Source organism: Amblyomma mixtum, chromosome 2 (assembly GCF_055824585.1).
Source record: "Amblyomma mixtum isolate Tamu chromosome 2, ASM5582458v1, whole genome shotgun sequence".
Lineage (NCBI taxonomy): Eukaryota > Metazoa > Arthropoda > Arachnida > Ixodida > Ixodidae > Amblyomma > Amblyomma mixtum.
Window position 1 is genome coordinate 317730630 of NC_143013.1, and position 26660 is coordinate 317757289.

The 26660-nt window shown below is 47.3% G+C and overlaps 1 protein-coding gene across 1 annotated transcript in view; it reads left to right on the top strand.

Annotated features, from left to right (window-relative positions):
- LOC149365107 (ras-like protein family member 10B) overlaps nucleotides 1-13737 on the top strand; it is a 40175-nt gene extending 26438 nt beyond the window's left edge. The window contains exons 2-4 of the mRNA XM_089570244.1: nucleotides 9488-9577; nucleotides 11424-11640; nucleotides 12755-13737. Coding sequence (XP_089426370.1) covers nucleotides 11476-11640; nucleotides 12755-13177 — 588 coding nt within the window. The 5' untranslated portion in view covers nucleotides 9488-9577; nucleotides 11424-11475 and the 3' untranslated portion in view covers nucleotides 13178-13737. The remainder of the gene's footprint in view (nucleotides 1-9487; nucleotides 9578-11423; nucleotides 11641-12754) is intronic.
- Nucleotides 13738-26660: the final 12923 nt, after the last annotated feature.

The window sequence follows — 26660 nt, forward strand, 5'->3', positions numbered from 1 at the left end:
GAACTGTGGCCACGGGAACGGAAAACTTGAAAATAGATTTAGGCAGGAATGAATCACCGCATGGCTGGCAAACATGGAGGAAATGATCAGGGTGGGGAGCAAAACGTTAAGTACAAATTTAGTACATGATCAGGGCGTGCACATGGAGCAAAACGTAGAGTAAAAATTTTACTAAGATATGTAAATTAAACAACCCCGGAGTTGCCCATAAACTGTAAAAAAAGAAGGCGGAGAGGAAACGGTTGTGTTAGGGCTTTTTTTTTTGCTTCTGTTCTTGCGTTCTATATTTATATAGAAATCGTGGACTAGGCACTGTTCATGTTTCTTTCGCAAGTGCTGCTTGCGACCTTGAGCATTGTAATGTACAGAAACTAGTTAGCTTGAGTGCCATTGCGTTTATTCTCTCGAAGCATACAAACCAACTGAGCAGTCGAAAGGAAATAAAAATTAAAAAGGCCATGTCTGCTTCGTCGCAGTCCTGCTGAACACGATCTCCCGTTTAGTTTACGGCCGGTAAGAAGGAAGCGATCATTCGATAACCTCACTTGCAAAGCTCTGCGTCTCATTCGGCGATTTTACAATAATTTAATTTCGAAGTCAACCAAAGGTTTCTCGAGCACTCTCTGTACCGTAGGCTAAAGCAGTTCGACGAGAGGTCCAGTCTGCACTCCCCAGATGCACGCACTGCCCCTCTGTCGGCAGCCGCGTACCCATCATGAGTCCAATAATATTTTATCTGCTCGACTCTTTTTGTCTATCGTTGCCCCCATTCCTCCCTTGCTGTCCCCAGCAGCCGGGAACAAGCAGCGGAGTGTCGCTTCCCCTTCTGCGAGGTGCCTGCCCGCACATACGCGCACTAGGTCTCCGTCAGGATGGATGGAGCGGGAGGAACGCTCTGCCAGTCCTGAGGGTCGACTCTCGGAGAAAACAAAACAAAACAGACGAAGACAACAGCTGAAACAGGCACCGCGCGTTGTTGCTTACGAGGCCTCTCTCTCTCTCTCTCTCTCTCTCTCTCTCTCTTTTTCTCTCGCTATATATATATCTGCTGACTGTGTCATATTTTGTCTTCTACTTTGGTTCAAGTGTTCTTTCTCGGCGATCGACGCTGCAGCCAGAACTCTCTCCAATGCACGGCGATCAATCGCTCGTAGCGTAACGGGGGCACATTTTTCGCGCTCCCTCTCGGCGGAAGGCACTCGCCCTTATGAACCCCCGTCCCCCTTCGTATGCCGTCAGGGCTCTTCCCACGCACGCCGACGACAGCGCTCGAAGCAAGCTAGGAGTCGCCTGAGTGCAAGGAAGACATTCTTCGTGAAGAGCGCGCATGCGTGGTCCCCTGGCGCGGCGGCGGCGACGCGTAGGATTTATGGAAACGGGAGAGCCTTGCAGCTTCCGCTCGAGTTGCTTCAGCGCATTCCGGGAAACAACAGGACTCCGCTCGAATTCGTTGAGAGAGGATTGCCTAAGTCCGCGCTGCTTCGTGTCCTCGCGGAACGGGCGATCGCCCCACCTCCTCCTTCTTTCTCTATTTCTTCCTCTTTGCTCTAACCCGAGCCTATATTTTCGTAGTCAGGAGCACTTAGCGGGGAAGGGAACGGTTGGCAACCGGACTTCCCATCGGTAGAGTAGGCAGGTTTCTGTAGGCGCGGGTGCTTTATTTCTAGAAATGTCTGTGTTCCATGGCCCCGATATAGCGGATACCATGCATGAAGGCAGTTCCAAGAATCAAGCTCGATCACGTCGGCTGTAGGCTTCACTGACGCGCTCGCAGCGATCGGAGAAAGAAATGTGTACCTTCAGGCTGAGGGTGACGTTTCTTACGCAAAACTCTTCGACCCCGACAACTAGCGCGGCCACAAGACGTAGCTCGCGTGGGAGTGTACTCGGAGGCTTTGGGACTCCGCTTTGAGCTGGACGAATTGGCTGCAAGAGACAGATAGAGAAGGAGAGAAGGTTTCTTTTTCGTCCCAGGTCCGATTTGGTGGAGTAAGTAGGCTGGTTGGTATTGCTTAGGCCGAAGCTCGAGTTCGCGGCAGCGTGGCTGTAACCCAATGCACTGGTAAAGAGGGTCGTCAATTCAGTCTTAGGTTTGTAAATTAATGCATTGCCAACACTCGCTAGTAGGAGGTTCTCTTGCGGCTTTTGTACTCTAGCAGGGACTTGATTTTTCACACTGATTTATGTAAGGCCTCTTTTCACGAAACACGCATTTTCCGTCTTGGCCAAAAGCGCTCATAGCTTTGGTCAAAGTGCATTGGTTGGACATTTTTAAGGCATGCAGCGCTGGCAGAAGAAGGACGACAGTGAGTGGACACAACTGCGCTGTCGTCCTTCGCTTGCTAACGCTGCATGTCTTAAAAATGACTGAAAACCAACTCGCCCAGCAACCCACCTTTCTGTAGTGGGTGGAGTGGTCAAATATGAGGACGTGGTTGGGAAGGAGGTTGCGTGAAAGCTAGTGCCACGACTATGCGGCTCTTTTCGGTGGGTATCTCGGTGGACACCTCAGCAGCGCCTTGAGGGAAGAGGTACAGTGTCTGGGAAGGCTACAATTTAAAGCGCATATGGCGAATCCCTCTCAAACGCAAGTCTCCAACTTGACTAACACACTAATGCGCGCCGCCGGCTTTTCTCGTAATGGGTCTAGTAATGTTTCGCCTTTATAGGCAGTGGTGAGAGCTTCACATACCAGTGAGGGGGCCCATTGTGGGCTCCGCTGTCGTAATATGTACTCCTCGATGGTCTGAAAGAAGCGTTCGGCAGATTTTAGTGCAAAATCATTATTTGCATGACGCATCGGCAACGGACCCCGCCCTCGGCGTTGACCAGCAGCAGTGGTCCCAAAAATCGCAGATGACGTCACCGCGGTATGAAAGAAAAATAAAATGTCTTCCTGAGATGCAGGGAATTGAACCAAGAATTTTCTGATTGCGTTGCGGGCACGCAACCCAAAGGCCACAAAACAACGTTGCTTCTTGGAGAGACAAAGGTGAACCTATATATGCGTTGCCTCCTAAATGCATGCTAATGAGGAGGTGTGTCAGTAGAAAGGAAGACAAAAAACAAAAAGTAAAAAGGTCTTAAAAACAATGCTTTTGCTTGCGAAGCACGCAAGTAGTCTGCAAGTGCCCTTCGTAATTTGTTCTGTGGCCAGGCAAATTTCGGGGGCGGCATCACCACCTCTCGCCTCCCGTTAGCGCCTCACTGCTAGACTACAAGCCCCACTCCTACCCTTTTTTCATACGCTGCCTTGGCTTCGTTGATGTACGTACCGATAATTTGTATATTTGTGCATTTCAAACACTTCCTTGCCCACTCTCAGCGCGAGGCAGCCAGGAAATAAGCATCACCGCAAAATACGACCACCGTGCATTGTTGAGGTTGCAGCTAGCTAAGCATCGCGATGTTGTGACGCACGCTCGTACGGGCGGAAAACTCAGCGACGCGTGTAGTCATGTTTCATAGCGTGTCAGTGCGATAAGTAAAACTATTTATAACCATTCTTCTGTCGGTATTCTTAACGTACACATTAACTATCTTTGAAAATGAACATTACTCATATTCATATTCTTAAACTAGCTCGCGCATCAGGCGCATCACAAACTAGATAGGGTATTGGGATGAATGACGTAGAAAGGAAAAATAATAAGGGAGTAATTACTCATTGGCATCCACCCGAGCGCATGCAGCCATACGGCTACAAAGGAAAGCTATACAGCTTTCTCAGAAACTTCGTAAAGAAAAATTCGTCCTGGTCCGGGGTTCGAACCCAGGACCACCGCTACACTGGAGCAGTCGCTCTACCAATTGAGCTAACCAAGACGGCAAGCTTATGGTAGGACTAGAGCGAATTGATCAATAACTCGAAGTGGAAACTGTGTTGGTCAAATGTTTAGGGGAATCCCCCAAGGTGGAGTAGATTTGTAGATTTGTCAATGAGTAATTATTCCCTTATTACAAATCTACTCCACCTTGGGGGATTCTCCTAAACATTTGACAGACCGAAAGGAAAAATATGACCATAAACGGTAGGCTCGACCGAATCACACAGTAACACCGCTGTAGCATTTGCCCCTTTTTTAGGCTGAAAGAGCTGCCTTACATTAAGGGAGATTAAGCAGCATCGGATCTGCAAGAAGAAGATGAGGATGACCCAGCCCTAAACAGCAACAACTGGACAACAACAACAACAACAACAACAACAACAACAACTGCCGCGCTTCGTCGTCATCGCTGGTGGCTATAGGTTGGTTGGTTTATGGGGTTTAACGTCGGCGCGAATCCCGGGCGGAACATGCTGCCTCCGGCTGGCTCTCCTGTCCTGCTGCGACCTGACTACTGCCTACGTTGGTCGCCGTGACCCATTAATAAATGCACCCTGCAGCCATTTTTTTTTTGTGCTGAGTAAAAATCATTTCTATGCCTGTTTCGGGCCTGAGAAAAGAAACGCAATGGTTGCTAAAAAAATTGCATTCAACTTTCTTCGCCACTCGATTCAAACTCGTGGCGTTTCCACCAAAAATGACTCCGTGATCACGGTTTTGAACCAGATGATGGTGCAGCCTATTGCCTCTGTGATCTGCGTCTAAAATGCCGACGCATGGCAGTTTAGTTGTGAACTTGGCCGGTGAAGGCGGCAACTGTATTCCATTTGTTCGCCTTTTAGCGCTTATAAGAGGTCCATTCTGAGTGAAAACAGTGCCTTTTTCATTAGCATGCGGTTAGCTATCGATATCGGCATAGTACAACTTTTCCTCAGCGTCCTTTGAACACTTATTAGCACTTATGCGTTTGTCACTTACGACTAACGCTTATCCCACGCACAATCGTCGAATTGAGCGGGCTTCGAATAAATGCCTTTTCCTCAGGTGACTTGACTTGCTTGAACGTGTACTGGGCATGTACTGAGTGCCCTCTTTGGAACTTATCTCGTTTTGCTGTTTCTTGTGTTTTCAGAGCGTTTTTTGTTGTCTTATAGTTAATTGCGGCATGCTCGTGATAGCGCTGTATTCGATTTATTTTTTCCTATACTGCGCCCCTTCTTGGTCTTCAATGACAGCAGTGTGGTTTAAATGTAATAAAAATATATATATTTTTTTCTTGACACATAAGCGGCTGCGTTTGCACGGCTCACTTCCAATAAACGCCGGTTTCTATTTAGTTGAGTAATTGTTGAGTCCCACAGTAAATTGCCAGTGTGCAGGGGAAAGTGTTGCTGTCGTCCACAAGCGACGTAATCTGGCTCAGTGCTCGGGCGAGCCTTTTAACGTTGTCGCCCGGAGGTTGCGTCGTCGCTTCAGGAATACCGCTGCCACAACCACAGAGGCAAAACATACCTACAGAAACAACTGCAGCAGTGGAGGTCGGGGAGGAAAGAAGACGTAAAGAGATGAACAGATAAAGAAACCAAGCGGAGAGAGAGAGAGAGAGAGAGTTCGTGATTCTGTCTTGCCCAAAGCGCCAGCGGTCACTGAGCTTCACGGCGTCGTAATCGCCGCCGAAAGCAGTAAAAAGAAAGCACCCGTCTTTCCAAGCAATTGATAGCCAGCGTGGGAGGAGAGTAGGAGGGTTGGAGTCAAGAAAGGGAAAAGGGAGGCAGTGAGCTTGCGACGCTCTAGCCGTTCGTGGCCGTTTCTTTGTTCTCTTCGTTTTCCCACTCTTTTCTTCCCTTTTCTTTCTATCTCGCTTTCTCTACTATTGTTCGGATATGCGGCGGTGGGACACTGGAGCTAAGAGTGGGCCTCTTTGTTGTGATGGCCTCGTTCGCGGCGGGTCTGCACCGAAGAGTTGTTAAACGCACGTCGTCTCCAGTCGAAGTACTGCCGCTTCTCGAAAAGAAGCCAGCAGAAGAGCGGAGACGTTACACGCGGGAAAGACTGCTGCTAGCCGGCCAATCTTGGCAAGAGGGAGCGCAGAAGGAGGAGTCGAAAGTAAGAAATGAACAAAAAGAGATTAAGGCAGGCGTTCCGCTGGGACGCATCTGCGCGTAAAATGCGAAAGACGCGATGGCCTCGGGAGTGTGAGCCGGCGGATATCGTTCCAAGCGATTCTCCGCTTGCGTGCCGGGTTTTTGCGCATTTTAACTTCACTTTATGTCGAAGATTTAAGAGTGGTACTCCACACTCGAGTTATTCAAGGCAGCAGTGCTTTCAAATTAGCTTTGTTATGTTGCTATCGTGTTGTAAGTGGCTGGAATAAAGACGCCATTTGCTCCGAGGACTAATTAGTGACTCAGGCAGTTCCGACCAGCGTAACGAAGCGAAACCTCGCCGTCAGTCTTTTGATGAAAAGAAAAGAGAGATATGAGAGGTATGCATGTTACGCGTCCGTCACTGACTCTCGCAGTGCCTCCGTAAAGAGAAATCGTTCGTGAAGCTTGTTACAATCAAAAAGTAAGAATTTACGCCAGCGCTCTTTTATTTTAGTCTGCGGCTTCGGTGCGACTGACGAGTAATCTTAAAGAAAACGTAAAGACTGCAGGGTGCCTTAGTTTCGAAAATCGGAACCGATTGTCGAGTTAAAAAATGGCAGTCTCACCAACAGTCACTAAAAATCGGAATTATGGGCGCTCTATCAACGATGGACTACACGAAGAATAATGTGTTACGCACATGAATGCCATAGACGTCTAAACGTTTTTAACACTTGACCGTATAGAGTGATGAATCTTCTATTCGTTTCGTTTCATGGCCGAGGCGACAGAGTGAAGACACCCATTGTCACGTAATAGCCGCAGATGTGGCACTACATCAGCACTTAGGCGGAAGACGGCTCACTCAGGGAGGTGCAATGGGTGACCCTTTGTGAGGTGTGGTGAGCCACGTGCGCGTAACTGCTCACCTTGTGTAGCGGATCCGCATTTTAAAGCCAGCAAGAAACCCATGCGAAAGGTGGCATTCCGGTTTTCATAGCAAATCTGCGAGGAAATTGACCCCAAGCAGCTGCGAATGCGACACGCCGAGCGATCGGCGAAGGCTTCTGTGCTTTCTGACGGCTACCGTCGTTGTGCTTGGAGAACCACACTCTATTCAGTGGCGAAGTGGAGACAAACGGGAATGAAAAAAGCGAAACAAAAAGCGAGTGCGGCTGAGGATGTTATGGCGGTAAGAAAAAGAAATGAGAGAACATGTAACGTGTACGCAGTTCTTTCTGGTACTTCTTGCTTGCTTGGGTGCTTGTCGTTGTGTGTGCCTCGTCTCTCCTTTGTCCCCGTCTTTTTGGCTGGTTTTTCTTCAAGTATGTACCAACCATCCCAGATTTCAACTCTTCTGCAAATCTTTTTTCGTGTTACATTGAGTGGAGTATTTCAGACACTGTTCTTCCGCAGTTCATATTAGGTTCTCATATATTTCTACAAGAAAACAAGATTTTAATCTTAAACAGTGGAGAACTTCTGAATAGGCAACGAAAACAAGATGGAAAGAAAATAGAGAAAATGAGCGCCAGTGTGAAAAGCATAAGAAGATGGACAGAGTAGCAGCTTGGCGTAGAGGAAGCCTACAAAACGCGAGATGGGCTTTCAAAAGGGATGAGGCGTTCGTTTGGTTTGGTAAAACTAGTGAAGCTCAAAACGAATAACAGGAGGATAATGTCTCAGAGGAAAAAAAAGAATACCGAAAATAGGTTTGGTTTAGTTTATGGGGGTTAAACGGACCAAAGCGACTCATGGTCTGAGGTAAGCCGTAGTGAAATACTCCTGAAGTTACGACCACCTGGAATTTTCTAACGTGCACTTACATCGCACAGTACACGGGCGTCTATAGAATTTCGCCTCCATCGAAATTCGACCGCCACGGCCAGGGCCGAAGTGCCTGTAATAGGCTGCGGCTTAGTTAACACAGTAGGCGAAAGCCGTGACGTCCCTCTTTTTTCTCCCCCTTCTTCTCTTCTCCTCTTAATTCTTTCTCTCCCTCCTCTTTCTGCTGCCCTTTTTTACATTCCTCTAGTTCTCTCGGTTTTGCTCGGCTTCTGTCTTCACTTTCTTCTTTCCCATCTTCTGTCTCTTGGCTTGGCTTTTGCCTTGAATACCTCGGCTAGCTCCAGCACTTAAGGTAACCACTGGGTGGTCATCTTTAACCGATTATTGGATATCATGAAAATAGGAACTACACGATAAGAGCCGCGAAAAACAGGAAAGGGAACCGGCATCAACAAAGACGAAGAGAGAAAATGACCTGAGTCGACAAGAGCGATTGCAAAAAAAAAAAAAAGAGGACGAAAACATGACAAAAGCAGCCAGCCTTCCCAAGGCCAATATTTATAACCGGCAACTTAAGCCAGCTCTCTCTCGCTGCAGATGAGCCATAACACGTTCATGACACTGTGGAATGTAGCATTCTGCAGCGAAGAATAAACCAAACTCAACTGTCTACTTGAGGCAGTGACCACGCACAGCACACACTGCAGAGAGAGGAGACGGAGGGAAGAGGGGGAAATCTGGAAATAAGTGAAGCGATAGAAAAAAGCTACGCCGCGACTTTCGGCGCGACACGGCTGCGGGTTAGCGCGGTTTCATTTCGCCCCCATTTCGGGGTATCCTTGGTCCATCGCTGCAATGCGGATGTTTGAGGACGCGGGAACCGCCGGGGGGCGCGTAATGAATCAACGAAGGCAGCCCCGCTTCTGTCGCGTATGTCTCCGCGTGCTTCTCCGACGACAGCAGAAAATTGCTGCCTCGCAATGAGATCAGGCCGGCACCCGCAATCTTCCCCGAGACGCGCGCAGATTGTCCACGTGTGGCAGAGCCTTCCTCTTGTTCTTCCTTTTCTGTGCTTCTGTTTCTCTTTATGCTCCCCATGAAAGAAAGAGTGTGAAGAGAAAGGCTGTGCGGGCTATGGAAAGCTGGAGCGTTGGGTGTTTGTCTCCTAATGAAAACGACCTTCGGCCTTGACCTTCAGTAAGGAGCCGTCCAAATGTGTGCGTTGACTCTGGCCCTAGATCCTTTAGTCGCTGACATTTGAAGCAAGGAGCTCCCGTTTTCACTGGGCGTTTTTTCTTTCGGTCTCGTTTTTATTCCTCGCGGGAGTGACTGCCGCGCTGTTGATGCAAGGCTCCTTTCGCTGACGCGAGCTCTGATTGGTTGGGCCGCGCCTCTCCTCGTTACATACTGTGCTGTTTGAGAGGGCTGATTTCTTGGTGTTACTTATTGCTGGCACTTTCACATGTCAAGTCTTTCATGCTAATAAATATTGCGTTGCTGCTTTTGTGACCGCGTAAATGGAGGAAGCCGCTCTCTCTTTCTTTGTTCATTTCTTTCTTTCTTTCATTATTTTCTTCTCTCCTTCTTTCTCTCTTCTTTCTTTCTTTGTTCACTAGGAATGTGTTCTCTAAATGCAGCGAAAAAAAATTGTGCCATGCACGGAAGTCACGAAAGTGGTGGAACAAAACACAGCGTGCCTTAAACGATATTCTCATGGCTTATTTCATCTGGTATCCTGGGATCCTTAGCCGGTAATACAAACTTAGCTTCTATTTATCTGCGCAGGTCACGCCAGCGGACATGACAACAGGCTGATATACATAACGACGGTCTTCAGACGACGGAAGGGACGATTCTCAAGTACCATGACACATGGTGAGTTGAACGAGGCCAGCGCTAGCTGTCTTGAACCCACGTTGTGCTGCGTGGGCCCATGAGCTTTATCTTCTCGTATGATGCAGTGATTCATGGTACGTGTTGATGAAACTAATTGGCTGAACTGCGTTGCAAAAGAGGCGCAGGTGTTTCAACTTCCTTATGTCCAGCCTGTTCTTTTTAGTAACAGCGCAAAGGACTAGACACATAGAAGAAAGGAAGAAGAACGAGGCAAACGCTGACTCATAATTGAAATTTACGTGAGTAGAACACGCACTGAACGAAAGAGTATGTTCAGTAAAACACGTTGTTCGGCTATCCGAGGCATATTGGTAGTATAAAACCCAATAGACGCAAAATAGAACGTTGACTCACAGAATACATACTTAAAACACAAAACACACAGAACATGTGCTTAAAGAAAGAACACTATCATTACCACGTGAAATGAACATTTGAAATAGTTTAAAATAATTGAAGCTCATATTTTATAAATTATATGCGACGTTTCGGAAAGCTGGCGCAGGCCTCTGTCTCGTTAAAAACGGGTGTACTGGAGGCGGAGGCCCTCTGGGGCGCGGCCATATTTGAGCGCGGGTAAGACAACAATGAAATGTGTTCCCCGTAAGTAGTGCATTTAAGCAACATGCAGTCTGACCCATGTAAAAAAGTGCCACACATGCGAAGGACTATCCCCCAAGAGCACGACACGCACTGTCTGGCCGAACTGGCATTCGAAACCGCGTATGCGGTATTTTCCTGCTGTGCAGCGAGGCATTCCTTTGCAGCCGGTTCACGAACATATAAACCGTTTACAGCCCAGAGTTCTCCCGTTTGAGACCAGATGGCGTCACAGGCGCGCTCAGAACACGGCGCCATTACGGGCCTCGTAAGTAGCCGGTGAGTACGCCTCGACGCAGCAGTGGAAATAGCAGTGGCTGCCGAATGGGTTCTTCCTACGAAGATGTGAAAAGGCAGAGAAAATACGCGCTATGTTGTGGATTGCACGAATTCCGACAGAGAGTTAAAGGTGCGGGATGCGATCGTTTGGGGGCTTCACGTAAACGAACTGCACAAGGACGTACTGCCCCTGTTCGCGCCCGTTCGAACTGTTCGCCAGCGCTAGATAGCCAATATAGAAATAAAGACATTAGTGAAAACAGCGCGAAAGAAGAAGCCTGAAGGCGAAACGAGGAAGTGGTATCAACAAGGAAGTGGTAGCAGGTATCAACTGCAGGCTTTTAGTGCATGGAACATAACTTAATTTTCAATATTGGACTGCGAGAAGTGCCGGCATATGCATTCAAAGGAAAACCGACTTCGAGTGGCGTGAAATCCCGGCAAGACAAAAATCATGAGGCCTAGGAGACTCCTATCAATGAATAGTAACGCGGAACATGTAGCTTTCTTGCCTGCACCTGCTTTAGGGCTGGGGGCGCGAATAGTCGGGCTTGCTCTTCGCCTCAGGTAATTCGGAGCCCACGTGATCGCCGACGCTGCAGCGGGTTGAATGTGACGTGTACGCACAGGCGGCGCGCTGGCACTGACCGAAACAAACCGACGGTAAAAAATGTCTTGTAATTAGTTAGTTATACTATACTCTCACTTTTCAGGTTATTTTTGGGACTATTGAGACTGTTGGGGCATTTCAGGGCCAAAGCAACTTCGCACAAATAGCTTTGTGCGTATACTCCCTTGTGTTGCTCCGCCTGTCTATCCAGTGTAGGCGGTTCGAGCCCACCGAAGCTTACTTAGGTTTGGTTATTTTGCTGCCGGGTGCGACATTCGTGTGGGGCAGCGTCGCAAATCAACGAGAGCTGATTGTGGCGCCCTCACGTGTGCGCAGCGGCAGCAGCAGTCGAGGCGTGCGGTCCCCTCTGCAGTAGCGTGGCGGCCGGATGAGCCTGGTGAAGGTGGTGGTGCTGGGCGCGCCGGCGGTGGGCAAGACGTCCATCATCCACCAGTTCGTGTGGAGCGAGTTCAGCGAGACATACGTGCCCACCGAGACCCGGCGTACTTACCACCCGTCGGTGGTGGTCAACGGACGCCTATACGACCTGCAGGTATGTGTGTTTTACGCAGCCGTCTCGGTATCGCTTTTCTGTTCGTTTTTCCTAGGTTTCCGATTCCTGCATCTTGCAACATTAAGTTACCAACTCATTTTTTATGCAATAATTGTTACAGTCAATTATATTCAGCGTATGGTTCCATCTGTTCGTTTGTTGTTAATGCAAAGCTCTTTTCTTTTTCGTCATCTAGCTGCATTTTTCTGGCCTTTCATTATTTTACATTTCCCCAGCTGTTCCGTGGCTCTGACACACAAGTCCTGGGTGGGTTTGGCAGGCTGCACCTTTGAATCGAATTTCTTACAGTGTTTAATTAGTACTACCAATATTTTGAACAATTTTATCTTCGCAAGAATGGCGTGCCTATTGCTCCTGCCACCTGAATGCTCTCGAGTGATTATGCTTATCTGGCAGACATGGATGATTTCAGCCAAGAGACAAAGGGCCTGTTCGGGGCTAACTAGCTGAAAGTGAAGGAGGCTCGCCCACAACGAAGCTTACTGATCTGAGGCCTCAGAAGATAATGGTGCCAGACGTTACTAGAAGGTCAGGATGTTGTTGAGTGTGGAATGTGACCACAGAGTAGAAATGCACCTGGTGATTAAAGTCATTCGTTGAGCCCGCTCAGTGTTGTAGCGAAACTCTGGGCGCCTTAATATTTACCTTAATCAGTATTCGGCTATGTCTTACTACCCTTTAGCACCTTTTATCTCTTTACTTTCATCGTAATTCTGTACTTTACATCCGGTTGCATATTTTCAGTGTCTTAAAAGACAGAGATGGCTCGTTACTCGTGATGAGACTAGGGCTGTCAAGAATAGGGTTCTAAACCACACAAAAGTAGTGCATGAACTGTAAGAAACATAACTCTCGTCTCACGCCATAGCTTAAAGCATTCAAGGATTAAGGTTGAAAAGTCAAAGAAGCCTTGCTACGCTTGGCGAAAGTAAGCCTTACAAACGGCGCCTGTGTTGGTGTTACTGCTGAACCTTTATCTACGCTTTATTTTTAATTCGCATTTTCAGTGCCTAAAGAAGAAAAACCAGCTCGCTTAATTGCTCGCATTTTGCAGCGCCGTCCCATGGCCTAACGCTCCGCGCCTGAATCGCAGGTGACCGACTTGCCCGTGGTGCCGTACTTCCCGGCTAACTCCTTCTACGAGTGGAGCGACTTCCGCTACTGTGGGCTGCGCAGCGCGTCTGCCTACGTGCTCGTCTTCGACCTGAACGCCCCGGAGACGTTCCAGTACGTGAAGAACATGCGCGAGCAGATCTTCGAGTCTCGGAACATGCAGGGCGTGCCCGTGTTCGTGGTGGGCAACAAGCACGACCTGGGCGAGCCCCGCGAGCACCGCGAGGTGGCCGGGCTCGTCAAGAAACACTGGCGCTGCGGCTACGTCGAGTGCTCGGCCAAGTACAACTGGCACGTGGGCATGCTCTTCAGGGACATCGTGCGCGCCCTGGACGACGGAGGGGGGCTCGGGGCGCGGGGAGTCGGCGACCAGGGACGCAGGGACCGCTGCCGGATTCTCTGACGCCGGCGGTCGGCGTCGATCTGAAGGGGGAAAAACAAGAAGATATGCCGCTGACTCAGAGGGAACGGACCTGCTGCTCTTAGATGTGCAGACTTCGTACAACCCGCGCGGAATTAGGTGCAAACGGTTATTTATGTTTATTTAGTTCTTAAACAAAACAAAACAAGACTACGTCCTTTCTCGACTATTATGTCAGCAACAGTGAAACAGCCCGTTGCCAGTTATTCTCATCGTGCCCTGTGTGCAATAAGAGATGTCCTTCTTTATCTAACAGCTTTTCATCTGCCGGCGTACGGAGATTTCGGAAAACAAACCGTGTGAACAGTCGTGATAAGAAACACCAGATGGGCTTCTTCTGCAGCGCGAAGGAAATCTGCTTTCATTTGAAGAACGAAGTTCAGGCGTATCTGTTGCTAGGCTCATAAATTTTACTGGGAGGAGAGGGAAGTTGAAAAACGTAGCGCGAAACACAAGACACAGGTAAGGTGAAGACAGGACACGAGCGCCTTACCTGTGTCTTCACCTTACCTGTGTCTTGTGTTTCACGCTACGTTTTTCGAAGATGCAATTGCTCCGACTAGCCCAGTTTAGCTTACTTGTGAGGGAAGTTGAGAAAGACATGGTAAAGTTGGAGCCAGAAGGCTCCTGAATGCAGGGGCGATGAGCGGTGCCAGCACCTCGGTATCAAGACTGTGACGGTTCCTGCTGCCGCGGTCAGGGGGCTTTGCAGTCGTCCCGGATGAGACCAGGGCAAGGACGCCGGTGTGAAAGCCAGTTCACTTTTTTTTTTGCGCGTTGAGTGACTGGCTCGTAATAATTTTTCATTCCAAAGAACGCTGTTTTTCAAAGCGCGCTGCCGCGAGTGACATTGCCTCACAAGGACTTTCGTCGAAGCCTTCGCTGCAGTGCATCGGATTTTCTGCCATAATGTCGACGGTATATCGGAGAAAGTACTTTCACGCCTGTGCACGGGAAACAACTCATCGGGGCTCTCTGTGCGTTTTTGCAACGTTCACGCCATAAGTAATCATGGCGAATTTAGAGAAATGGCAATGGTAAACGTGGCAAGCTTCAACGTATGGCAGGTCGCTTAGATCTTGCTGGGGTGTTCTTTCAATAGCCAAGATGAATGTTCTACAGAAAGTAATGAGGCTGCTGTTACAGCGCTGTTACAACGCCCTCGCCTGTTGTGACGGCTCTCCAAAAGAAAGCTTGCGCTCATTACCAGCGATGACTTTCTTAGAGCTGGCTTCTTGAATAACAATGTTGTTGTGCAAGCTTTAGCTACCTTAGCCAAAGACTGCCAGGGTATGGACCCTGCAGCTCTAAGTGTTACCTGGGAAAGCTGACACAGGCAGGAGACGTGAGAACTCGGCAAACCGCTACTCCTATCTTGCAGATGGAATACTAGTAGCGCATACAAAGTTCTCATGCAGCCCTTTAGTGTGTCTGACTGTGCTTTACTGTTCGAGTCATGATCTCAGCGAATGCGCATCACTTACTGGCTTGAAAATGATGGACAGTGCAAGTAACAATAATAGCGTGCAAATGTTTTGTTGTTTTACCCTAATTTCAGGCATACAGTCCACGTTCGGTGCTTAGACCACACCCGGTACACAGAATTGCTTTGAGCATTTACGCCATATTGGTCGGCACTAAAAAACAGCAAATATTACGCAAAGCCGATTATTCCAATTTTTAGACATGCTTGCGGGCTGTGTGCCGAAATATACGGAATACGTTATAGGAATACCAGTGATTGTGGTATCTGACGTCGTGCTGTTTCTACGTTGACGTACACACTTGTTGATTAATAATGTAAAATAGAGTGACAGCTTGACGGTGGTTAACCTTGCTTAAGGAGCCCTTGCTCAGTGGTTGTTTAAAAAAAGAAAAACAGCCCGAAATGTCAAACTACTACGCGGAAAAATGGTTACCCTTGACACATTAATGTATTTTGTCCGTATATATATATATATATATATATATATATATATATATATATATATATATATATATATATATATATATATATATATATATATATATATATATATATATATATATTTAATTTTCTTTTTTTGTGTCACTTCTAAACTGATGCCTGTTCGAGAGCAGCAACATCGTGCACATTAACAAATGAGAACACGATTCCACATGGGACACATGATGGAACAGCGCTGGACTACAGACCACTCGCTGTGCGTTATATCTGTTTTCGTGTCTTGTGACACTTAAAAAAGTTCAGGGTGCTGTACTCAAACAGCCTAGTGCTAAGTAATTCAGTACAGTTCCGTTAAATCCTCGGCAGAACCCATAAAACAACTATGTAGAATGCATTTACGTTTAATTGCGCGGAAACGATTTAGTACAGCAAGAGATACCTTTTTTGTTTGTCATCGAGTAGTTTTTTTCGTGTATGCACAATTAAAGTCCATGGTGGATGAATGGTGTGAATATTCAGGAATATGATGATGTCACATTCATTGTATAACGCATACTTTTCTAGCACAGACCGTGTCATCGACTGTCGTAGTGCCTCGTAACGGCTTGTTGGCAGTTTGCTCGTTTGTTGTAGCCACGCACTGAATGTTTCCCACACTTTACTTAGTAGCCTCGTGCGACTGCTGCCTTCAGCGGAGTGAATATGAGTTCCAGATTCAGCCATGCGATAGACAGAAATGGTCGCAGGTTGATTTAGTGTACGAACGAAGGATGCATTCGAGAGTTTCTTCATCGACAGGCTCAACGTCAATACTTTGTGTGTAGTTAAGTGGCATGACTTGTCCTTAGAGAACGTCGCCGATGCTCAAGGTGCTGAATAAACGTGTAGCGAGGTCTTTAATTTTCTTTCCGGCAACATGTCCTTACTGCAGTATGTCCCAGCAGCGAATATGCGCTCATTAGAACTCGTGACTGGCGGAGTAGACAGGAAGCACTATAAGTTCAGCACGCGCATTGACCATTCACGCGAGTCATTCAGACACAAGATGCAGTATTGTGCGATCTGCAGCGCGTTCCGGGCGTGGTCAACTAAGACTACAGGTTGCCTAGAACTGCAGCTTCAAGGGCTTTGAAAGTTACAGTAAAAGTTCTCTTTGTGGTATTCAAAAGTGACGGTTTCATGCTATGGAGGGAAACTCTGCGGAACGATAGTGAGTGGTTCCTTCGCAAAACTGAGCTTGGTTGATGATGTCCTGATATTGTCAGACGAACGGTGTTTCGAACGGTGACCAAGATAAAATATTACTTATTCGACATCACTTTAGCCCTGACCATATTTGACACACCGGAGGGAGCCGAGTGTTGGTGATCTGGACTTGTGCGGCAAAATAATTCAATTTTTCTTTTTATCGTTCTTTGTGCGGCTAGCGCGACGTCTAGCCTCACGTATCGTCTTCGATATTGGCTGAAGTCCCGGGGGTGTGGCGACGTTTCGACTAATCACAAACTTGGACAAAAAGAAAAATATAATAAAGCTAAACTGGAATTATTCTGCGTATGTCGAGATTTCAGTTTTTCAATGTCAGGAGCACCACTTAAGAGATACAAGGCTGTGACTTCAGCAATTTTAGGGAGGTGTGCTTGCAGGTGTCTTCACATAAAGCGACCAAGATAGGACGCCAGCGGTGGAGTACACTCATGATGCCATCTTGGCGAGATTAGTTGATGATCGTCGACCCTTGCTCGTCGAACCTTGATGTGTCGAAATTTTCACCATTCGCACTGCCCATACTTAAACGTACTTTGACACAATGAAGCACAGTGTCACGACGCGTCCCTTGGTTTATGTAAGTCCTGTCCATGCTTCGCAAGTCTGTGGTCTGTCCCGCTTTTAGGTCATTGTTTAGTGACAATCCCGATTGATGAAACTGCCACAAGTGTTTGACCCCAGAGGAGGTCATCGAACAAGTCCAGACCATTCTGAAAGAAATAAGCAGTAATCTTTTATCGACAACTACGACTGCTGAAATGACTGGTCTTATGACTAAACTGAGAGAAACTTAACTGTTGGCTTTACAAATCTTTGGGAATTCTACGAAAAACAATAACACTAGGTATTTTGAAAGACAGTTTTCTTGCTTCCTTAGATTTTGCCTTTGTAAGCCATCTGAACTGGCTGTTTATTTCCGGGTAATGTTAGGCTGCTGAAACTGTAGCACTGATGTTATAACGCACACGCACGCATACACACACGCACGCACGCGTACACACACAAACACGCACATACACACACACGCACGCTCGCGCGCGCGCGCCTGTGGTATGTGTGTGTTTGTGTGTATATGTACGGGTGCGTGCGTGCGTGCGTGCGGGGACAGAAATGCCGAAGATGGTTTAGTAGCAGCTCACAGGCCATAGCACTGATTCCTCTTTGGTGTAAATTTTTGCCTCATGTTTCTGCAGTGGATCCCAACTGTTTGTAGTGGTGACAGTATTTTTATATATTGAGATAACTGAATGTTCCTACATGGTTCTTTTTCTTCCTACAACGACAAGCCATGATACCTGAATGAGACCGCTGGAAAGAAATAAACAGTTGTTGAACGCACTTTCAAGGACTGCCACTCTTTGCTTGACACATCATCATCATCATCATCATCAGCCTGACTACGTCCACTGCAGGGCAAAGGCCTCTCCCATGTCTCTCCAATGAACCCTGTCCTTTGCCAGTTGCGTCCACTGTAACCCCGCAAACTTGTTAATCTCATCCGCCCACCTAACTTTCCGCCGCCCCCTGCTACGTTTGCCTTCTCTTGGAATCCCCTCCGCTAACCTGAAGGACCAGCGGTTATCTTACCTTCGCATTACATGCCCTGCCCAAGCCCTTCCTCTTGATTTCGATCAGGATGTCCTTAACCCGCGTTTGTTCCCTCACCCACTCCACCCGCTTCCGATCTCTTAACGTTACACCTATCATTTTCTTTTCCATAGCTCGCTGCGTTGTTCTTAACCTAAGCTGAACCCCCTGTGTTAGCCTCCACGTTTATGCCTCATAGGTGAGTACCGGTAAGATACATCTGTTGTATATTTTCTCTTGAGGTTTGTAAACTGCCATTCATGATCTGAGAGAACCTGCCATATGCGGTCCACCCCATTCTTATTCTTCTAGTTATTTCCCTCTCATGATCGGGATAAGCGGTCACTACCTGCCCTAAGTAGACATATTCTCTTACTACTTTCAGGACCTCGCTACCAACTGCGAACTGCTGTTCCTTTGCTAGGCTGTTGAACATTACATTGGTTATCTGCATGTTAATTTTTAGCCCCACCGTTCTGCTCTGCCTGTCTAACTCATTGATCATGCTTTGCATTTCATGTCCTGAGTGGCTTAGCAAGGCAATGTCATCAGCGAATCGCAAATTACTCAGGTGTTCTCCATTAACTCTTATCCCCAACTTCCAATTTGAGGCCCCGGAATACCTCCTGTAAGCAGGCGGTAAATAGCATTGACGAGATCGTGTCTCCCTGCCTGACACCTTTCCTTATTCGAATTTTATTGCTGACTTTATGGAGGACTATAGTAGCTGTGCAGTCGTTATAAATATCTTCCAATATTTGCACATAACGCACTTCCGCACCCTGATTCCGCAATGCCTGCATCACAGCTGAGGTTTCCACTGAGTCAAATGCTTTCTCGTAATCAATGAAGGCTATATATAGGGGTTGGTTATATTCTGCGCACTTATCTATAAGATGACTGATGGTATGAATATGGTCTATTGTCGAGTATCCTTTGCGAAAGCCTGCCTGATCATTTGGTTGATTGAAATCTAATGTTGTCCTGACTTTATTAGCGATTACCTTAGTAAATACCTTGTAGGCAACGAAGAGTAAGCTGATCGGTCTGTAATTCTTCAAGCCCTTGACGTCTCCTTTCTTATGAATTAAGATAATTTTAGCGTTCTTTCAAGCTTCTGGTACTCTCGACGTCACAAGGCATTGAGTATACAGGGTGGCTAGTTTTTCTTTTACAATCTCTCCTCCGTCCTTCAACAAATCTGCTGTTACCTGATCCTCATCAGCTGCTTTGCCCCTTTGCATTGCTCCTAGGGCCTTCTTCACTTCCTCCTTCGTTACTGGCGGGATGTCCCATTGCTGTGCTAAACTGTCTCTCTCAGTAACTTGATGATTACATTCGCTAGTGTATAGATTTGTGTAGAACTCTTCAGCTACTTTAGCTATATTATCCATATTGCTAATGACATTGCCCTTTTTGTCTTTTAGCGCATACATCTGGTTTTTACCTATGCCCACTTTTCTCTTCACTGCTTTTAGGTTACTTCCGTTCTTTAGAGCACTCTTTGACACAGTACTGCACATATCCGACCGCTGAACTTCTTGTTCCGTCCAGCAGCGGCATGATTGCGCATCAGCTCCGTATTACTGGCGGGCACTACGTCCTCGCTGCTTGAACTCGCTGTCACTGTACGAAGTTCCGAAGTACGAAGTTAACATGTCTTACGGGAACGAGCAGAATATAATGGAGTGACTCTGATATGGCAAATCAAAACGCACTCTTCACCCCTGTCCATTCTTTCCTCTACCGCCTCTTATACTCCCCTGCCTGCCCCAGTTGCTCCGAACTCTGGGCTAATGTGGAACATCCCCTTTTCTTCTGCCCCTTAACCATTCAATCCCCTCATTACCCACACCCCGGTCCCCCAACTTGGCGGGCATGGCTTGCCTCGGACACGCTGACGGATCAGTTTGCTTTGGTGATCTTCAACGCTTAGTGCTGCGTCTTGATAAAGTTGTTTGCCTCTCTTTCTCAACATGAACAAGAATCGATTCACATGTGGGAATTACATCTGGGTGAGTCACCCGGTCACCTTACAGACGTAGGGTATACGCTACTTTGAGAAAGCCGTTGTGGTCCATTCTGGCTACGCTCTGCCATTAGAGTGGTGCCCCTGTGGTTTAACGCAGTTTCCGCGTGCTGAGGCACCGCCGGGTTTTTCAAGCGAGAAATCTTTAATTTTGCTCCCGTTGTCGGCGCTTCGTGGGTTTCAGCAGGTGCGGCTATTTGTACTTAAACAGAGGCGCTCTGAATAAAACTATCAATTGTTAGTCAGCGCTGTGTCTCGTCCCTTCTTCCCTTGTGTTCGTGCTAATACGCTGCTTTTTCCGAGAAACTTTAACAGTGTAGTAGCACATTTGTGGCAAGCAATTCACGTGTTGTAGCCGAACCAGCTGACAGTAGAATTTCAGCAGCGCCGGTCACTTCATGAGCTCATAGAAAATGCGGAGACAGTCACCTGCCGTTGTGTTCTATTGTGTTCGTAGCCTAGCTTTAAAGCAACACTTTCTTTTTTACTTAAAGCACTTGTTCTATGGCATAATATAGGACCTCGTTATGCTGTAGAAGGCCGAAGAGGCTATTCTCACGCAGGAACCTGAGCAGCCTCCGGCTCTTATTTAAAGCGATATCGTTGAAGGTCCCATTCGGAGGAAAACCCAACATCGGCGTTATTGCCGACTTCAAAGTCTTGAAGTTAAGTGAAGGAAATAGCGCAAGCGGCAGGGACGTGACACGACTAAACAGGCGCTGTACTAACAACTGCAGTTAATTGTCAGACAAACACAAAGAGGGAATTTATAGGTTACACAAAACAATAATAAAAGTGCGCCAGTCGAGCTACTATCAGCTGATAAGAGACATGAAGGGCAATTTAACGTGGCAGACGGCGTATAAAAGCGAGGTTTGAAACCGCGATTGAAATTAAAACTTATAACAAGGGAGTAATTACTCATTGGCATCCACCCGAGCGCAGCCATACGGCTACAAAGGAAAGCTATACAGCTTTCTCAGAAACTTCGTAGTTAAAGAAAAATTGGTCCTGGTCCGGGGTTCGAACTCAGGACCACCGCTACACCGGAGCAGTCGCTCTACCAATTGAGCTAACCAGGACGGCAAGCTTATGGTAGGGCGAGAGCGAATTGATCAATAACTCGAAGTGGGAACTGTGTTGGACAAATGTTTTAGGGGAATCCCCCAAGGTGGAGTAGATTTGTAACAAGGGAGTAATTACTCATTGGCATCCACCCGAGCGCAGCCATACGGCTACAAAGGCTTCAAAGGCCATACGGCTTCATAAGCTTGCCGTCCTGGTTAGCTCAATTGGTAGAGCGGCTGCTCCGGTGTAGCGGTGGTCCTGGGTTCGAACCCCGGACCAGGACGAATTTTTCTTTAACTACGAAGTTTCTGAGAAAGCTGTATAGCTTTCCTTTGTAGCCGTATGGCTGCGCTCGGGTGGATGCCAATGAGTAATTACTCCCTTGTTACAAATCTACTCCACCTTGGGGGATTCCCCTAAAACATTTGTCCAAATTAAAACTTACATTGATCACTAAAGAGAAGATAGATGACGAAGAATGGCGCATTATGTTGCACTGTAACTGCGAACGAACCGAATAAAAGACTGAAGTATCAACTCAGGCGAAAGTGGTCATCCAGGTATGTAAGTTCCTTTTCGTGCAGTGCGATCGACGGGGTGCTGCTGCAATCTTGACCAATCTTGTGAATGAGCAAAGCCTCGTATATCTTGCTTGAGCACTCTTCATGGTATGTTATTAGCATTATGCATGGGTCCAAGAAGGGAATGCAGTTTTTGCACGACGCGCAATGTACTGCCGAAATGCTCTGGGTTCCATAACGGAGGTCGTCCTTGTGCTCCAACAGCCGGCCGTTTATGCAACTGGAACGTTCGTTCAGTGGGATAAATGGCGACCTTTTACGATTACCTCACACAGCACAGTATGCGAATTACATTACAGGAACACTTAAGTAAGCTACGGCCACGCAAGCGACACCAATTGATATGGACGAGGATTTGTATTAAAGTAGTATGCGATGGCAACAACCGTGTCGACGGCTGCTAAAGGGCGTACCTAGTCGACCGTCAAAGGACCATAGGGATTCTTTAATGGGATGCTATCATACTCTTGACGTGAACTTAAGAGTCGGCAATGTTTTTTCTTTTTTGCTGGTTGGTTTGTGGTGGTTTGACGTCCCAAAGCGACTCAGGCTATGAGGGACGCCGTAGTGGAGGGTTCCGGAAATTTCGACCACCTGGGGTTCTTTTGCGTGCAGTGACATCGCACACTACACGGGCCTCTAGAATTTCGCCTCCATCGAAATGCGACCACCGCGGCCGGCGGTCGAATTTCAGTGGAGGAGAAATTCTCGAAGGTCGATGGTCGGACAGGAGTAGCTCGCGATCCCACTTCTATCTCTAAGGATGTGAGTTGCGCCACATCTCGTTCATGGTGGAGGCGGGGAAGATGTGGCTGAGAGTTGTGGAGTCTCTTGTAGTGAGTTTTAATCGAGTGTTTGTGGATAAAGGTACTTCATTATTCTGGGGGCTTCTCCAGGATATATAGCATCGGCTCAGCTAAAGGCTGAGCTGCCCTTAGGGCTCTGAGCCATACGCAGTTTCCAAACTTAATCTTTGTTTTTCAATAAATTGAACTCTTCATCACTGCAGCCTTTTATAGCAAACAAAAGAATCCGTGTTGTTAGATTGTCTTAAACATGAGAACAATTTCTTTTGAAGACTTCATTGAGTATGAAAATTAACATAAGAACGAAAATGTCAAGCAATTTGTCACGCGTTCCGAAAAATATGCGTTTCTAACAACAAGACACATTTGAGAAAAAAAATAGTCTCAGACGCTACCGCCACTACCACCATGATTGAAGCGTTGTTCTACGACATCGCAGGCCGGCGCTCCTAAGTTTAGCTTTTCCCTGAACGTCTAGGTCTTGATAAATGTGATACGTAAGGCTGCGCACCGCTTTCCAGTTTTTGCTCGTGCATTTTTAACAAGAGCGTACGTTGTTGGGCTAGTCGGTCAATCATGGTGAATACAAGGGGGGTACTGCGCACAAAAAGAAAAGGACAAGAAGATAACACAACAAGTGCTTGTTGTGTTATCTTCTTGTCCTTGTCTTTTTGTGCGCAGTACCCCCCTTGTATTCACCATTTCTAATAAAGAAGTGCTTTTAAATTCTGCAGCACCAGTGCTTTTGTTTTCGATAAACTGAGGCGTCAGCTTCTGCCCAGGCAACGCTCCGCCCTCCTGTGGCTCTACGGCGAGAGGGCCCCAAGCTGTGGTGAAACGCATAATCGATAGGTGTCGCAGCGGGGCCAAGGTAGCGCGCGTCTTTGATCTTGCCGCCCGTTGGTCAGATTGTGGGAGGCTTCGGTCTGGGAGTGGAGGGAGCCCTTAGTCCAGGGCCCCAACGGCCTAAGAAGGCTCGGACTTGAGGCCCGAAATAAAATTTACCCCCCCCCCCCCCCTCTTTCTCTCTCTCTCTTTCTCTATGTTGCCCCTTCTTTTCATCTGCTATTTACCGAATGCTATCTTGTCATGACCGCGTGATGCGTCGTAATTCAGTCTAGCGGAGGTTTCTATTTTACTTCGAAAAAGGCAAAAAATTCAGCGCATGCCCGACACACGGCCGCGTAGTAACTGACTGCGTGATCAATTGCTACAAACTAAGTGGAATGGAATTTTTACGTCGAAAATTGATTATATTTGCTCCTCCAAGAAGCACCAAAGCTTCGAGTCTTTTAAATCTGCCGAAAAGTTTTTTGACCCTTATTGGCGGTGCTAGCAAGCACTAATGAGCAATGAGGTTCGAGGAGCAAACCGGCAGGAAAGGGGAACACGGCTGCCTTTTCGGTGTGGAGAGACCTCGGGTGCGCATAGAGCATTTGTGCAAATTCTCGAATTCACCCTTCTGAGCGCAGACATATTTCCACTGGGCTGTCGAAGCAGCATAGCGACCGGCCTATTTCACAGCGTCCGTATGCTACCCATGCGCTGCACAGTCCAGAATGCTCGTGCGCTCACTCAAGTCGTAAAGAGTGAGAATGTCTGCAGGCATCTGTCTATATAGGTGCACATTTCAACGATTTTAATTCGTTCTGCGCACTCATCCGGCGAGTACTCAAAGCGAGTTCATAGTCGCCAAGAGCATCAGTTACCGCTGACTTTCACTAATTTCGTCCCAGTCGTATTATCTTTGCCTCGAGCCTTTTAAAAATTATCGCATGGTGTCATACTGGCGTTCAACCCGAATCGTTCTGCGCTGTGCGCAGGGTTTAAGCTAGCAGTTAGCGTTAATTAATAGTACACATAGATAAATATCCACCAATATTTGAATTGTTTGATTGTTTATTCTTGTTCATGTTCAAGCCACCGGCACGCGTCCTTATGACCTTGTCACACAAAAGCTAGCGAATTTCGGTGGTATGATTCTAACCGTGCGCAACTATCTCAGGTGCGTAGGTGCCTTATCTCGAAAGTTCATCGTCACTTTTCATTAGCTCGGGCATGGCTGGAAGCGACCAATTGACATGTTGATCTTAGACGACCACCGAGTACACTTTCTGCAATCGCCGCTGCCGAGTTGCTTCTGTTGGTGGCCGCAGGTTCAGTTCCTTAGGTTCAGGTCAGGTTCAGTTCCTTAGTCAACCCATCGGTTGGTATCGAGGGTATAGTCATCAGGATATCTGAGGTTATTGAAGCTTATTACTCATGTGATCAGTTCAGCTCATATATCCTCGGCAAGCTCCGCCCGATCTCGTATTGAACACGCGGCGTAGTTGACGCCTTAATGGTGTCTTAAAGGTGCACTAAAGTGGAATCTAAAATCGTCTTTTTACGGCGGGAACTCGATCTACACTCTCGGAGCATTCTTAGAAACTTCGAATTATTGCCCTGCGCGGCCGATTTTCCTATCAAATCGGATTAAATGTCCCGGCTCCGGCTTTTCTTTTTTTTAATTTACATTCGAAAAAAGGAGGAGTCAGCCAACGCGTGGAATTCCTTTCAGCCAGTCGCATGGCAGCTTCACTTTCACTTTTATTTTGTTTTTTAGGTTTCCATGAATAAATAGTTTCAGTCACAGGCTACATAGTCTAAATTAGGCCCGCAGAAATAAAACTACGCGTTGACTCTTTGCTTTCGGCGGTCGCTGCGTATCACTCCGCCGATGACAAAGCGGTAAGCTCTGCCACGAACCGTTTAAGTTCATTGAAGTTGTGACCGCGTTGATTAAAATGTTCCGCCACTACCTTACGTAGGTTCCTTGCTGTGTCAACTCGATGGCCATTCAGTGTGGCGCTCATTGATTGCCCGGTTTCCCTGATAAATTGTGTCTGACAAGAAGAGCATTGAAGCTAGTCTTTATACCGAAGCTGAAGCTGCTTGCAGTGCATCGATCAGTCGTTCATTCTTGAATTAGGCTTCAAATTGCAGGAGGCAGAAAATACAGAGCGGTATTCTTAATCCACAAATTTAAAACCTCACAACCAGCAGGGATCCACACGTTCGGTGGAAACTTAGAATCTCTCAGGTATATTACGGCCCTGACGTAATTTTTAAACAGGCCTTGCACGTCGTCAGAACATTTCGCAGTACTTCATACCACCGCTTTATCGTTTCTTTCACCCTACCCTTCCGCCCCGAGCCGTCCTTTGCCCCCTGAATGACAATTTCTCTCTCTCTCTGTTCAATTTAACTTTAGCTTCTGCCCTGTTCCTCTTTCCATCATTTCTCAGGAAGACTTGGCTTCCGAATTCCAGAGAAAGACACTTTTTCATTGCGCCTGTACATGGTTTCAAGATGACGGTGGTTTATTACGGTTTTGAAATTTTGTCACTATCCATACACGCCGTGAAAGAACAGCCGAATCGTGTAACGGCTCTTATGAGGCATTGACGGCCTAGGGGTAGCAGGCGCTCGCCAGTTGACGGAGCTTTTAGTCTGCACCCGGCGTGTGTCTAAAGTAGCAGACCAATGCCTCAAAGCGTACAACTTCACCGCTTAATCCAACGATCTCGTTGTCTCAGCGCGTCCCTAATTTCTGCACTTTGCTAATTCTGTCTTGTCACCGAGTGTAAGCCGTACATGATAGTTAGCAAGCTGTGGCCTAGATCTGAAGAACAGCAGCCTTTTTCTGCCAAAAACAAATTTCGAAAAATGGCGTTGGCCATGTTTATATATTTTTTCGTTTGGACCAAAATTTTGAGCTCAACGTATATCATAACACACTGTATCATGACTCCATGGGTCGTCACGAACTGATGGTATTAGAATTGTTCTTAGCATTTTGCTTTGGGATGTACAGTCGGCCAAATCTTTAGCTGGCGTGCGCGACGACCGCTTTTTCTACGCTCCTGCGCTCTGTGACGACGCAAACTTGGCGAAAGCTCAATATTAGGCAGGGGTTTAGTGAGCCTCTGCTTAGATTTAGTTAGTTTAGTTTATGGGGTTTAACGTCCCAAAGCGACTAAGGCTATGAGAGACGCCGTAGTGGAGGGCTCCGGAAATTTCGACCACCTGGGGTTCTTTAACGTGCACTGACATCGCACAGTACACGGGCCTCTAGAATTTCTCCTCCAAAGAAATTCTAGCCGCCACGGCCGGGATCGAACCCGCGTCTTTCGGGTCAGCAGCCGAGCACCATAAC